Source organism: Dendrobates tinctorius, unplaced genomic scaffold (genome assembly GCF_039654945.1).
Source record: "Dendrobates tinctorius isolate UK_male_01 unplaced genomic scaffold, ASM3965494v1 ptg000086l, whole genome shotgun sequence".
NCBI lineage: Eukaryota > Metazoa > Chordata > Amphibia > Anura > Dendrobatidae > Dendrobates > Dendrobates tinctorius.
The window spans coordinates 16,266,142-16,281,720 of record NW_027361754.1 but is presented as its reverse complement, the minus strand read 5'-3'; the positions used below and the strand labels follow the sequence as shown (position 1 = coordinate 16,281,720).

Genomic DNA, 15,579 nt, shown 5'->3' with positions numbered 1-15,579 from the left:
TTGTCCCGGTGATACGCCCAATGGTGAGCCTGCTGTGCCTTGAGAGTCATTGTTACCCCCAAGGATGCAAGAATCTCTGATTTTAGCTTGCCATACTCTTTAGCATCCTGCAAAGATAAATTATAGCATGCTTTCTGGGGTTCCTCCCATCAAGCATGGCACCAGTACCTCTGATCACTGCTCTGGCAGGAGTTTCTCCCACTCAGTGACCCTTTCAAACACCGTCAGGAAAGCTTCAAAATTGCAATGTTCCATTATAGATTATTCAGCCTCAAAAATGCAGTTGTCCAATGCACACTGTTCAGCTTCAACAATGCAATTCCCCACTGCAATTTCTTCAGCTTCAACATTGAAATTATCCAGTGCAGGTTTTTCAACCTCAGCACTGCATTTCTCCACTGCAGGTTCTTCAACCTCAACACTGCAATTCACTGCAGATGCTTCAGCTTCAATATTGCAATTCTTCACTGCAGGTTCTTCAGCATCAACACTGCAAATTTCTACTGACATTACTTCAGCCTCAACACTGCAATTCACTGCATGTTCTTCACCTTAAATATTGTAATTCTCCACTGCAGGTTCTTCAAATACAATATTGAAATTCTCCGCTGCAGTTTATTCAGCCTCAACATTTCAATTCACCACTGCAGTCTATTCAGCTTCAACACTGCAATTTCTCCACTGCAGGTTTTTCAGCCGGTTCTTCGGCCTTAACACTGTTATTCACTGCAGGTTCTTCAGCTTCAATATTGCATTTCTACACTGCAGATTTTTCAGCCTCAACTCTGCAATTCTCCACTGCAGGTTCTTCAACCTCAAAACTGCAATTCACTGCAGGTTCTTCAGCCTCAACACTGCAATTCTCCACTGCCGGTTCTTCGGCCTTAACACGGTTATTCACTGCAGGTTCTTCAGCTTCAATATTGCATTTCTACACTGCAGGTTTTTCAGCCTCAACACTGCAATTCTCCACTGCAGGTTCTCCAGCCTCAACACTGCAATTCACTGCAGGTTCTTTAGCCTCAACGCTACAATTCTCCACTGCAGGTTCTTCAGCCTCAACGCTGCAATTCACTGCAATATTGCATTTCTACACTGCATGTTCTTCAATAGGAGTCATTTTCTGCAAAGCCCATCTTGCTGCCTTCCGAACGAAGTCATCTCCAGCCGGACCTGGGGTTGGGGTGCTTGTCCTGCCCTGGATGGCAATCGTTAGAAGTTGCATCTGCAGCCGCTGCCCCTGCAGGCTTTGTTCGATCTGTTGTAACAGCAGCCTGTTGGTTTCTTGCTGCTTCTGAAGCGATTGGACCAGGTGTTTCAGCAGGTCCTCCATTTTGTCTTGCAATGCTTACTGACTTGCGACAGACTTGACCCAGGACATACAGTCCTTCCTTTAGCAGTCTCAAGTCTCTGCTGGGAATGCTGCCCGCATTCTCCACCAATTGTATGGGATGTACTCACTCAAGGTGCGACAGGAGGAAAACAGGAGGAACGTTCCTTTAAAAGTTCATGTGGGTTTATTTCTTCATAAACCCCAGAAGCTCAAACATAAAATAAATAGCCTTTAGCTCAAGCAAAGCAAAGTATAAATGTACATAGCAGGGCTCTGCTTCTCCAGGCCTGAGGGCGCCGGAATTTTTATGCGATCACCGCGACTTTAGTCGTGGTGGTCGCATTAAGATATGACGTACCATCTCGTCCATGGTCAGACAGGCCCAGGTGACATGGACAAGATAGTACGTCGGATGTCAGAGAGGGGTTAATATATGATGATCATTCAAATTCAAATTAAATGTATGATCATATGATTCTCTAAAACAACATAAGAACTCATGTTATAATTAAATGTTATTCTTACTAACACGCTTTGTTTATCCGTTATTACTGGTTATAAAAAGACTTCGAGCACCAGTGCAAAAAGAGTCATACTAGTCTGCCAAACAAGATTAGACAATGGATTCCAGCACCTGTAAGCGCTACCATGAAGATGAATTTGATTCCAGAGAAAGTCTGGAGAATTATTTTTCAGATAAACCTGATATGGTGTTTGGAGAGGATTCCTTGGTATTTCCCATTGAAAATCTTACAAAAACTTTCACAGAGGGTATGTATCTAATTCCTTGTGAGTTTAATTAGTTTTACAAGAAACAAAATAAGCACACTTGGTTATATAGGGTTTGGGTAATAAAAGAAGCAAAACACACTGCTCCAGGCATATCCACCAAAGAGAGCAAAGCAAAGTTCTAGTTATTACAGACAATGAAGAATATAGATTCTTTAAGGTTAATAGTCAGTGTTCCCTCCTCCATGTTCTCCAGCACTTTAGAAAATACTTTGATTGTGAGAAAATGATCATTTTAAAATTAAAATTTCAGCTGGTACATTCACATGTGCAAATTTTCAGATGCAAATTTTGATGAACATCCAAAAAAAATTCACAACAAAATTTTCAGGTGTTTCATATGGACTCTCTGTGGATTTTGTTATAGATTTGTCAATCTGCTGCAAAATTCTGCACTGGAGGTCAATTTTTGCACTAAATGGTATTTGAAGCATGTATATAAGGCTTCTTGAAAACTTATCTTAGACATCCTATTATTTTGAATGAGCAATGCATGCTTCAAGAATAGCCATTGCTTTCATTTTTTCTTTAAATCAAGGGCGCACATGAAAATACAGCAGACTCAATGTCTCATATGTGATGTACATACACAAGTACCAGTGTCTAATACGTGATGTATACAACAGTCTCAGTGTCTCCTACATGATGCACAAACACAAATTCCAGTGTCTCCTATATGATGTATAAAGCTGTTTCAGTGTCACCTATTTGATTTATACAAATTTATACAACAGTCTCCGTGTCTCCTATGTGATGTATAAAGCTGTCTCAGTGTATCCTATATGATGCATTCAACAGTCTCAGTGTCTCCTATGTGATGTATAAAGCTGTTTTAGTGTCTCCTATATGATGTATACAACACTCTCAGTGTCTCCTATGTGAAGTATGTTGCAGAATCACAGTTTATATTATGGTTACCGTTTTACTGAATTCACACAAAGAAATCTGACAACAAAACTTCACAAAGGGCCATATCATAATAAACAACATAATCTTTATTAAGAAAAACCATAATACAATAAAAACAAGGCAGGTACCACAAGATACAGGAAAAAAAAGGTGGTTATACCCAGGAAGTGACCCCTACAAAAAATATATATACCAAAAAAATATATATGTATATAACCAAGGTTGGTTTTATGTTATTATGCACATCATATTATGGCACTGTCCCTCAAGATGTTTTACACAATAATTCACCCGCTACATGCAACAGGGAGCACATAATAAATTATAATAGTTAGATATAAGTGCAAAAGTTGCTGAAGTAAAATATAACAATGCATAAGAGAATGTGCCTCTAGTTGCAAGGAATGGATGAAAAACAATTGCACAACAGTAAGTGAAATACTAGCGCCAAATAGCAAAAGGTATATATCACTCATTAAAGTACACATACATATGACAAGTAAAGAGGGGAGGAATAAATCCAAAAAGGACAACCTTTGGTCTATAGCATAAAAATGCTTTAGTAGTGGAGAGGCAAGGGACAGTAAAACATGTAAGACGCCAATAACCCACAAAAAAATACAGGGGCACAGTGGACCATGAATGCCTAATGTGTACAGTACATAATCAAATAAGACCAATAGGGATATGTGATAGCCAAAAATTAATGAAAGATAACATGTCAGGCAAAAATCAAGATGCATAATATATAATACAGGCACAAGCATATCACCTGGTAACGGCAAGTGCAGGCGCACAGAGGGTCCACGTGCCCGCCCCCCACGAGGTGGTAGTCACAATATACAGTACTGCAGGCACTGTACTGTAATTCACAGATCCCCCATAACAGAGCATCATCCACAGATAATAATTTTGTATTTTATTAAAGGTTTTTGAACACTACTTTTCTCAAAATATTTTTTTTCTTATTTTCCACTCTAAAATCTAGGTGCTTCCTATAATCAGGTGTGTCTTATAAAGCGAAAAGTACAGTAATTTTACCATTCTGCCTACCCATTGGACAAGTGGTCTCTATTCTGTGGTATCTATCATTTTACATGTACATGAGTCCTGATGTTTAATACTGAGACTATAGTAAATGTTCGGCACCCATGAAGGCAGCCTTCCGTCGGTGAAGTTGATATATGATGAAATTGCAGGAAGGGGTTAGCGAAAATGCATCAATAGTTCTGTTTTGAATTTCCCATTCAGTGTTCAATAACACAGTTTGACTATTATTCTGACTTTTCCACCTGTATGTATGTTTCAATATTTGGAATTTTTCTCTGCAGGTCATGTTAAAGGCAATATCTTGATTGACCTCAGTATTGGTTCCTTGGTTCATCATTTGTTTGCAGCCTGTGACTTTTTCAAGCACATCATAGTGCTAAAGATGAGAGACAGATGCATCATGGAGCTGAAAAGATGGGTGGACGAACGTACAGGCGCGTTTGATTGGAACCATGCCACAAAACTTCATGTAGATAGAGTGGGAAAGAGGTGAAGTATATGTCCATAAATTAGGAAAACTCTGATGTCATTTTTGAATGCAAAAGATATGAAAGCCGTTCTTAGTGTAATATCATTAATATCTATGGTTTACCTGATGTTACAATGCTGGTATGTTCAAAATGAAATTTTAGATTTCCGTAGGAAAGTCTACATTTATCCACTCAGGACAAAATTCTCAATGTTCGTAGCTGTAGAATAAAAGGCACTGTTGGAAGGGTACAGTAGGGCTCTGTTCATATCATGTTTGGGTTAGAGGTATAAATTAGGAGCATCCCAAACCTAAGCTCTAATGTATATATACAACGTATTCAGCTGATTCCCCATATCGGAGGCAAATGGTTGCCATTGACCAAAGTGCAAAAATGAGTTTTCCAAGGTATAATTATTTTGCAGTGGTCACTGTACCAGAAAGACCAATTTTCGGCACTTTCCTGTTTATTAAAAAAGTTTTGACAACATCTAAAATTTTAAAAAGCAATAAAACACTATTTTTGTTTCAGTTAGGGGAATGGGGACCTATGTCTACCTTCATTGCATTTGAAAGGAACAAAACATTTTTTTATCCACAAACTATATGAAAAGATAAGAAATTGTAACCATAAAACTTAGTGCTTCAATCTTGGTTGAATTCAAGTATTTTCCTAACTGGACGCCGATGATTCAGCACCAACCACTGAGCTCTAATGTCATCCCATTCAATATTCACTGTGCGACAGTCACTTTCATCACGTTTCCCATTTCTTTCAGTGATCAGTTACTGGACAGAGTAGGAAAAGTGCGATCAGCCCTTCAACATGTTGTGAAATGTAACCTTGAGAAAGAAAATATGATGGAACCGATCGTCTTACCACTGGCAGATTGTGTCATGAGTGGCTGGCTCCTAGATTATATCTGCAAAAACCAAGATGATTACATGAGATATCTCAGGAAGTTCTCCTCATTGCTGAAACCTGGAGGACACATAATATTACTTTCGTGTTTAGAGATGACATTTTTTCTAGTCGGGAAAGAAAAGTATCATGCTTTCAGTTTTGATGCTGATTTTGCCAGGAATGCTCTAGTTGCAGAAGGTTTTATCATTGACCGCTGTGAGGTTAAGAAGAGAACGGTTGTGAGTGACCTTTGTGACTATAAGGCTATGCTGTTCATTGCTGCTCACAAAGAGAAGTAGGTCTGAGATGTCACAATTTCATTCTCCATGTCGCATGTAGTATAATCTTAAATTCTAACATCATCCTTAATCTAGTGCATGATGCAATTGTAAAAAAAACGAAGTGTTCTGTCTTTATTTTAAAAACGTGTTAATGATGATCCATTCATGTTGACATTTTCCATGATGGGGTTCGATGTTTTGTAATAAACGTGCACACAATAAAGCAGTTTTAAGGCGACAGATGTCAAATTTACCTGTTTGTGTCTTTTGAAGCATAATATTTCTCACATTTACTTAGTATAAATTTTCCAAAAATTTACTTATAAACACTGATGATATTGAGTGGGATGTGCCACATACTAAATACATAAAAGCATTAACTGAAATCAGAATAAATCACGGTAAATGCTTGACAGATATTTGGTGGACATAAAATTGGTACTAATCAATGAATGCAGATGGTTTAGAGAGTTGATCTTTAGTGAAACGTTTTCAGTAAAACTTACAGTTTGCATAAAATGCCAAACATTACCCATACCACTTCAATATTAGCTGTCCATCATGTTATGTACAAATTAGACTATCATATAATTGTTAAAAACGCAAAGGTATGAACTGGGATATAAACTGATGTGCATGCAGTGTGTAAGTGCACATTCACACTTGACCGCTAAACTGAAAAAAACAAAGACAGAAACATAATGATTAAATACCAAACAGTAAAAAAAGAAATAGCATAGTGCATGAAAATAATATACGGTGCTTAGTTGTCATGTTTTTTGATAAAAAATGCGAAAGCCATCCCACCTCTTCACTGTGACCGTAATTGGGACAGTCCTAACTCTAATATTAAAAAAAATACAGTTTGTCAAGTGACATGCATGTGGATAAAGGCTGAGACAGACTGAGCCCAACTAGTGGACACATAGACATGAGAGGCCACATCAATATAATGCCCAGCTCAAAGGCAAGTCAGGTCACACCATTATATGCACGTGAACGTGATGCAAACAGACAGTGCATATAAAGTCTGCCGCAAAGAATAGAGAGCAGGTGCTGCTGATGGGACTATAGATCATCCAGCACCTGCTCTCTAAATACTTAATAAAAAAATCAGGTTCCCCTGTATTTTTGATAACCAACCAGGCAAAACTGATAGCTGCGTGCTGCAACACTCAGCTGTCAGTGTTAGCAAAGAATAGAGGGGTCCCCAAGCCATTTTTTTAAATCATTTAAATAATTAATTAAAAATAAAAAGTGAGGGTCCCCCCTCTTTTGACAACCAGCCAAGCTAAAGCAGACAGCTGACGGCTGGTAATCTCAGGCTGGTAAGGGGCCATGGATTTTGCCAACCCATCCTAAAAATAGCAGCCTGCAGCTGCCCAGAAAAGAAACATCTGTTATATGTGCCAATTCTAGTGCTTTGCCTGGCTCTTCCCACTTGCCCTGTGGTGTTGGCATTTGGGGTTCATATTTATGGGGTTGATGCCACCTTTGTATTTTGCGGAGACATCAAGCCCACGGCTTAGTAATGGTGAGGTAAGTAAAGATGCAGGATTTTATTTGAAATATAAAAACACACTTTTTCTTTGGTATTTAAAAATAGCAAACAGTAATACTTACCAACGCCCATTCCATTGAAGCCCTCGTCTCCTGCAATAAAACAAAAATAGAAAACAACAATATCTCTCATCTGTCCATCGTTCTGTCCCTTGCCATAATTCATGTCCTGAGATAAACAGTTTTCAACCTGGACGGTGCCAAGATACGACCATCCAGGCTGAGAATCACTAATGAATGAGCTGATACAAGTGCAGCATCAGTGACCAGCTGAGTGACCGCTAGCACAGTGAGAAAACATCTCACAGTGCAACACTCAGCACAGAGAATTCACTCATAGAACTGTGGCAAAAGTTCTAAAGGTGCTCATGCTGATGTTAGTAAGTTAACTGAGTAAAATGGTTCTGAACTCCCAGGACATTTCTAACAGCACCATGAGTGTGTGAATTTTCTCACACTCGCGGTGATGCCAGTCAGGTTGTAGGAGTCCATTACCGTGAGATGGCTGGATGGCAGCTTGTATTGTCACATCATGCAACAACTCAGGCTGCCATCTAGATGTAGCATAGCTAGATGCATCATGGGACAATTGTATTATTATCTTTTCATTGGAGAGGTGAATATTAGGTTGCTTTATTATTTTATTTTTGTTACAGGCGACATTTGCTTCAGTGGACTTGGTAATGACTAGAGATAAGCAAATTTGTTTGGAAAATGATCACCAAACATAAATTCAGCACATTCAGATTTGTGATTGGAAACCCAAGCAAAATTTTATAAAATCGGTAAAAATCGGTGACATTCTTTAAAAGTGCGGGAAAATATTTTCGTTGCCATAAAAATATTTTCAGGACTTTAGCAATGGTAATGGTGGTGTATCATGAGCATTTGGCATGTGTTTGTTGAGGGGAGGGGGTTTGCAGAGCTCAGAGGCACGGCTTTATTGGAAGCACAGCACAGAAGTCATTTTTTCCTAACTACTGTATACAGTTATGGCCAAAAGTATTGACACCCCTGCAATTCTGTCAGATAATACTTAGTTTCTTCCTGAAAATGATTGCAAACACAAATTCTTTGGTATTATCTTCATTTAATTTGTCTTAAATGAAAAAACACAAAAAGAATTGTCCTAAAGCCAAATTGGATATAATTCCACACCAAACATAAAAAAGAGGGTGGACAAAAGTATTGGCACTGTTCGAAAAATCATGTGATGCTTCTCTAATTTGTGTAATTAACAGCACCTGTAACTTACCTGTGGCACCTAATAGGTGTTGTCAATATCTAAATCACACTTGAAGCCAGTTGACATGGATTAAAGTTGACTCAATCTCTGTCCTGTGTCCTTGTGTGTACCACATTGAGCATGGAGAAAAGAAAGAAGACCAAAGAACTGTCTGAGGACTTGAAAAACCAAATTGTGAGGAAGCATGAGCAATCTCAAGGCTACAAGTCCATCTCCAAAGACCTGAATGTTCCTGTGTCTACCGTGCGCAGTGTCATCAAGAAGTTTAAAGCCCATGGCACTGTGGCTAACCTCCCTAGATGTGGATGGAAAAGAAAAATTGACAAGAGATTTCAAAGCAAGATTGTGCGCATGTTGGATAAAAAACCTCGACTAATATCCAAACAAGTTCAAGCTGCCCTGCAGTCCGAGGGTACAACAGTGTCAACCCGTACTATCCGTCGGCGTCTGAATGAAAAGGGACTGTATGGTAGGAGACCCAGGAAGACCCCACTTCTTACCCCGAGACATAAAAAGCCAGGCTGGAGTTTGCCAAAACTTACCTGAAAAAGCTTAAAACGTTTTGGAGGAATGTTCTCTGGTCAGATGAGACAAAGTAGAGCTTTTTGGGCAAAGGCATCAACATAAAGTTTACAGGAGAAAAAAAGATGCATTCAAAAAAAAAAAAACACGGTCCCTACAGTCAAACATGGAGGAGGTTCCCTGATGTTTTGGGGTTGCTTTGCTGCCTCTGGCACTGGACTGCTTGACCGTGTACATGACATTATGAAGTCTGTAGACTACCAACAAATTTTGCAGCATAATGTAGGGCCCAGTATGAGTAAGCTAGGTCTTCCTCAGAGGTCATGGGTCTTCCAGTAGGACAATGACCCAAAACACACTTCAAAAAGCACTAGAAAATGGTTTGAGAGAAAGCACTGGAGACTTCTAAGGTGGCCAGTAGAGTTGAGCGATACCGTCCGATACTTCAAAGTATCGTATCGGATGGTATCGGCCGATCTTTAAAAAAAGTATCGGTATCGCCGATTCCGATACCGGAAGTCCCATTCAAGTCTATGGGACTTCCGGTATCGGAATAAGAAAAACCCTTTCCTGCCCTTGTACAGCCTCTCTGGGGTCTGTACGGGCCTTTCGGGGGGCTGTGCCGGCCTGCCAGGGGGTCTGTGCAGGCTCCGGTGGTCTGTGCCGGCCTGCCGGTGGTCTGTGCAGGCTCCGGGGGGCTGTGCCGGCCTGCCGGGGGGCTGTGCCGGCCTGCCGGGGGGCTGTGCAGGCTCCGGGGGACTGTGCCGGCCTGCCGGGGGGCTGTGCCGGCCTGCCGGGGGGCTGTGCCGGCCTGCCGGTGGTCTGTGCAGGCTCCGGGGGTCTGTGCAGGCATCGTCCGATGGGACTACAAGTCCCATCGGGCGATGCCTGCTACCATGACAGTGATTGACACATTAGCCAATGATGGGACAGTAGTAGTCCCATCATCCGGCTAATGTGTTAAATGTAAAAAAAAAAAAAAAAAAAAAAAAAAATTACATGCTACATACATACAACATGCATACTACATACATGCTACATTCATACTACATACTACATACATGCTACATTCATACTACATAAATACTACATGCAACATACATACTACATATATACTACATGCATGCTACATACATACTGCATGCTACATACATACCACATATATACTACATACATACTACATGCATGCTACATGCATGCTACATGCATAACACATATATACTACATGCATGCTACATACATACTACATATATACTACATGCATGCTACATACATACTGCATGCTACATGCATGCTACATACATACTACATACATACTACATACATACTACATACATACTACATATATACTACATGCATGCTACATACATACTACATGCTACATACATACTACATATATACTACATGCATGCTACATACATACTACATGCTACATACATACTACATATATACTACATGCATGCTACATACTACATACATACTACATATATACTACATGCATGCTACATACATACTACATGCATGCTACATACATACTACATGCTACATACATACCACATATATACTACATACATACAATACATTCATACAATACATACATAGACATACAGTACATATAACATAGAGTAACATACTTACCAATACTTGTCACATTGTTCCCCGAAGCCATTGTCTTTTCCGGGATAAATATTAACATAACAAACCACAAAAATACTCACCCACGATCCGAAGCAGTCCACGAGTGTGTCCCACGACGATCTTGGGTAGAGAACTGCAGCATCAGATGATGCTGCCGTTCTCTACGGGCTGCAGGAATCCAATGACGGAAGGTAGGTATCCTTCCGCACTGTATTCCTCCGCCACTTAAAAAAAAAAGTCCCTAGTCTCACTTTATGCCATTGCTGTGTGGGAATTTCCCACACAGCAATGGCATAAAGTGAGACTAGGGACTTTTTTTTTTTAAGTGGCGGAGGAATACAGTGCGGAAGGATACCTACCTTCCGTCATTGGATTCCTGCAGCCCGTAGAGAACGGCAGCATCATCTGATGCTGCTGTTCTCTACCCAAGATCGTCGTGGGACACACTCGTGGACTGCTTCGGATCGTGGGTGAGTATTTTTGTGGTTTGTTATGTTAATATTTATCCCGGAAAAGACAATGGCTTCGGGGAACAATGTGACAAGTATTGGTAAGTATGTTACTCTATGTTATATGTACTGTATGTCTATGTATGTATTGTATGAATGTATTGTATGTATGTAGTATATATGTGGTATGTATGTAGCATGTAGTATGTATGTAGCATGTATGTAGCATGCATGTAGTATGTATGTAGCATGCATGTAGTATGTATGTAGCATGCATGTAGTATGTATGTAGCATGCATGTAGTATGTATGTAGCATGCATGTAGTATGTATGTAGCATGCATGTAGTATGTATGTAGTATGTATGTAGCATGTATGTAGTATGTATGTAGTATATATGTAGTATGTATGTAGCATGTAGTATGTATGTAGCATGCATGTAGTATATATGTAGTATGTATGTAGCATGCATGTAGTATGTATGTAGCATGCAGTATGTATGTAGCATGTATGTAGTATGTATGTAGTATATATGTAGTATGTATGTAGCATGCATGTAGTATATATGTAGCATGCATGTAGTATGTATGTAGCATGCAGTATGTATGTAGCATGTATGTAGTATGTATGTAGTATATATGTAGTATGTATGTAGCATGCATGTAGTGTATATGTAGTATGTATGTAGCATGCAGTATGTATGTAGTATGTATGTAGTATGTATGTAGTATATATGTAGTATGTATGTAGCATGCATGTAGTATGTATGTAGTATGTATGTAGCATGCAGTATGTATGTAGTATGTATGTAGTATATATGTAGTATGTATGTAGCATGCATGTAGTATGTATGTAGCATGTAGTATGTATGTAGCATGCATGTAGTATGTATGTAGTATTTTTTTTTTTTTTTTTTTTTTAACATTTAACACATTAGCCGGATGATGGGACTACTACTGTCCCATCATTGGCTAATGTGTCAATCACTGTCATGGTAGCAGGCATCGCCCGATGGGACTTGTAGTCCCATCGGACGATGCTTGCACAGACCCCCGACCATCAGCACAGCCCCCCGGCAGGCCGGCACAGCCCCCCGGCAGGCCGGTACAGACCCCCACAGGGTGCACAGACCACCGGCAGGCCGGCACAGCCCCCCGGCAGGCCGGTACAGACCCCGGGCAGTCCACACAGCCCCCCGGCAGGCCGGCACAGCCCCCCGGCAGGCCGGCAGAGACCCCCGGAAGGCCCGAAATGACGGCGCATCATGATGCGCACACACCGCGCATCATGATGACGTCAGGCCGTCAATCAACTGAACTTCCGATTCCGATGCCGAATTCCGATATTGAAAAAATATCGGAAGTCGGTATCGGAATTCCGATACAGCAAGTATCGGCCGATACCCGATACTTGCGGTATCGGAATGCTCAACACTAGTGGCCAGCAATGAGTCCAGACCTGAATCCCATAGAACACCTGTGGAGAGATCTAAAAATGGCAGTTTGGAGAAGGCACCCTTCAAATATCAGGGACCTGGAGCAGTTTGCCAAAGAAGAATAGTCTAAAATTCCAGCAGAGCATTGTAAGAAACTCATTGATGGTTACCGGAAGCGGTTGGTCGCAGTTATTTTGGCTAAAGGTTGTGCAACCAAGTATTAGGCTGAGGGTGCCAATACTTTTGTCTGGCCCATTTTTGGAGTTTTGTGTGAAATGATCAATGTTTTGCTTTTTTGCTTCATTCTCTTTTGTGTTTTTTCATTTAAGACAAATTAAATGAAGGTTTTACCAAAGAATTTGTGATTGCAATCATTTTCAGGAAGAAACTGAGTATTATCTGACAAAATTGCAGGGGTGTCAATACTTTTGGCCACAACTGTATGTGCGCACATTGCGGCTAGCCAATCAGGGCACAGGAAACACTAACAAGGTCCTTACACTATGGCTTGTGTCATTGGTTGATGAAATCACATGTCCCTCTGCATATATATAGCGGATATTTTGTTCTAGCACCATTTTGACACTGATACAGCGCAGAGAGACTGCTCCTGATGCAAACACTGTTACTAGCAAGATTTCAGCAATTTAGTTAGGTGGCTGTATACAGGGCCGCCATCAGGACACTACTGCCCTGACTGGCGTTTTGGGCCCGGTGGGCAGAGGGGGCCTGCATCAGGCGCGGTCTCCTCGGCTCACTGGGCCCCTACCAGCAGGTAAACTGGGCCCTTAGCGCGGCGCTGCAGCAGCTAAACGCTATTGATATGCGGGCCTGCCGGCCCACACATGAATAGTTAACAGCCGCCAGCCAATTGGAGGCTGGCAGCTGACTTCAACAGCAGCGCTCACATTGCTGGCGTCTGTCGTCACTGTCAGTCTCCGGCGAGTGCACGCTTCAGCTGCCTGGAGGGACGGAGCCTCGCCACTGGAGCGTGGCCAGGTAAGAACTTGTATTTTTTTTTATTTCTTTGAGAGTGGCGATCCGGGGGGCCCGGGACAGAATGGAGACTTGGGGGCAGAATGCTGGATGCTGGGGCAGAATGGGGACTTGGGAGCAGAATGCTGGATGCTGGGGCAGAATGGAGACATGGGGGCAGAATGCTGGATGCTGGGGTAGAATGCTGGAGACTGGGGCAGAATGCTGGAGGCTGGGGCAGAATGCTGGCGACTGGGGCAGAATGCTAGATGCTGGGGCAGAATGCTAGAGACTGGGGCAGAATGCTGGAGACTGGGGCAGAATAATGGACGCTGGGGCAGAATGCTGGACGCTGGGGCAGAATTCTGGACACTGGGGCAGAAAGCTGGACGCTGGGGCAGAAAGCTGGAGGCTGGGGCAGAATGCGGACGCTGAGACAGAATGCTGGAGACTGGGGCAGAATGCTGGAGACTGGGGCAGAATGCTGGAGACTGGGGCAGAATGCTGGAGACTGCCGGGCAGAATGCTGGATGCTGCCCGGGCAGAATGCAGACATGGGGACAGAATGCTGGGCACTGGGGCAGAATGCTGAGCACTGGGGCAGAATGCTGGGGAAGAATGCTGGAGACTGGGGCAGAATGAAGACACTGGGACAGAATGCTGGATGCTGGGGCAGAATGCTGGATGCTGCCAGGCAAAATGCTGGATGCTGCCGGGCAAAATGCAGACATGGGGGCAGAATGCTGGAGACTGGGGCAGAATGCCGACATGGGGATAGAATGCTGGACATGGGAGCAGAATGCTGGAGACTGGGGCAGAATGCTGGATGCTGGGGCAGAATGCTGGAGACTGGGGCAGAATGCTAGACATGGGGGCAGAATGCTGGAGACTGGGGCAGAATGATGGACGCTGGGGCAGAAAGCTAGACGCTGCCAGGCAGAATGCTGGACGCTGGGGGCAGAATGCTGGATGCTGGGGCAGAATGCTTGACATGAGGGCAGAATGTGACAGTGAGACACAGGAGGGGGCAGAATGTGACAGTAAGACACATTAGGGCGCAGAATGTGAGACATGGCGCAGAATGCGAGACAGGGGGCATGATTGGAGACACGGGGAAGAATGGAGATAAGGGGCATGATTGGAGACAGATGGGGCAGGGTTGGAGACAGATCGCACAAGATCATGGGGCAGGATGGATACAATGGAGACAGATGGGGCAGGATGGGGAGATCATATGGGGGTAGAATGGATACTCATGAGGGCAGGATGAGAGAACATATGGCTGAAGCCAGGAATGAGACACATGGGGGTCAGGATGGGGGATATTATTACCATAGAGGCTAATTAAGGGATATTATTACTGCAGTGATGTATTTAATATTTTGAGTATACTGTTTTAAATCCGGGGCGGTCCTGTTACTGTGCACAGCGACACTATGTCGCCTTTTTTTCTTCATGTGGTGTAATGTAGAAGTTGGGGAAAAAATAAGTAATGTGTTCTGCAAGCGGAGCTCTAGATAACTGTGATATTTCCTGCAGAGACGAGCCCTGGCTGGAAGACGTGATGGCGATTTGTGCTGGATGAAAGATGAAAAGCGAAGATAAAGGACTTCACCTAGATACATCACTGGTGAGTTAGTGTGTTACCTATATACCAAACCACCTATACACTGACACTATACACTGTATCCTATATACAGAGGTCCTGTGTATAATGTCACCAGTGATCACTGTGTTACCTGCACATTATATACAGAGCTCCTGTGTATAATGTCATTGATCATTATATTTCCTGTACACAGACACTGCATACTAAGTACAGATCTCCTGTGTATAATGCCATTTATGGTGATAGTATTATGTTTTTTTATTAATGATCAGTATTGCAGTATTCAGTCACCATGTGGTGGTAATATGTGGTCTGGTCATGGTGCGGTGGTATTTGTTCCTTGTATGTGATATTATTGGTCATTTTAAAAATTGAAAAATAGATAAAAATATACCTAAATAGTATTGCATA

General features: G+C 42.0%; 1 protein-coding gene across 1 annotated transcript; it reads left to right on the top strand.

The window, feature by feature from the left end:
- Positions 1 to 1,912: 1,912 nt before the first annotated feature.
- On the top strand, positions 1,913 to 5,973 carry LOC141097715 (indolethylamine N-methyltransferase-like). The gene is made up of 3 exons (XM_073585090.1): positions 1,913 to 2,104; positions 4,363 to 4,570; positions 5,330 to 5,973. Exons 1-3 carry the CDS (start codon positions 1,954 to 1,956, stop codon positions 5,751 to 5,753), a joined length of 783 nt encoding a protein of 260 aa, XP_073441191.1. The 5' UTR covers positions 1,913 to 1,953; the 3' UTR covers positions 5,754 to 5,973.
- Positions 5,974 to 15,579: the final 9,606 nt, after the last annotated feature.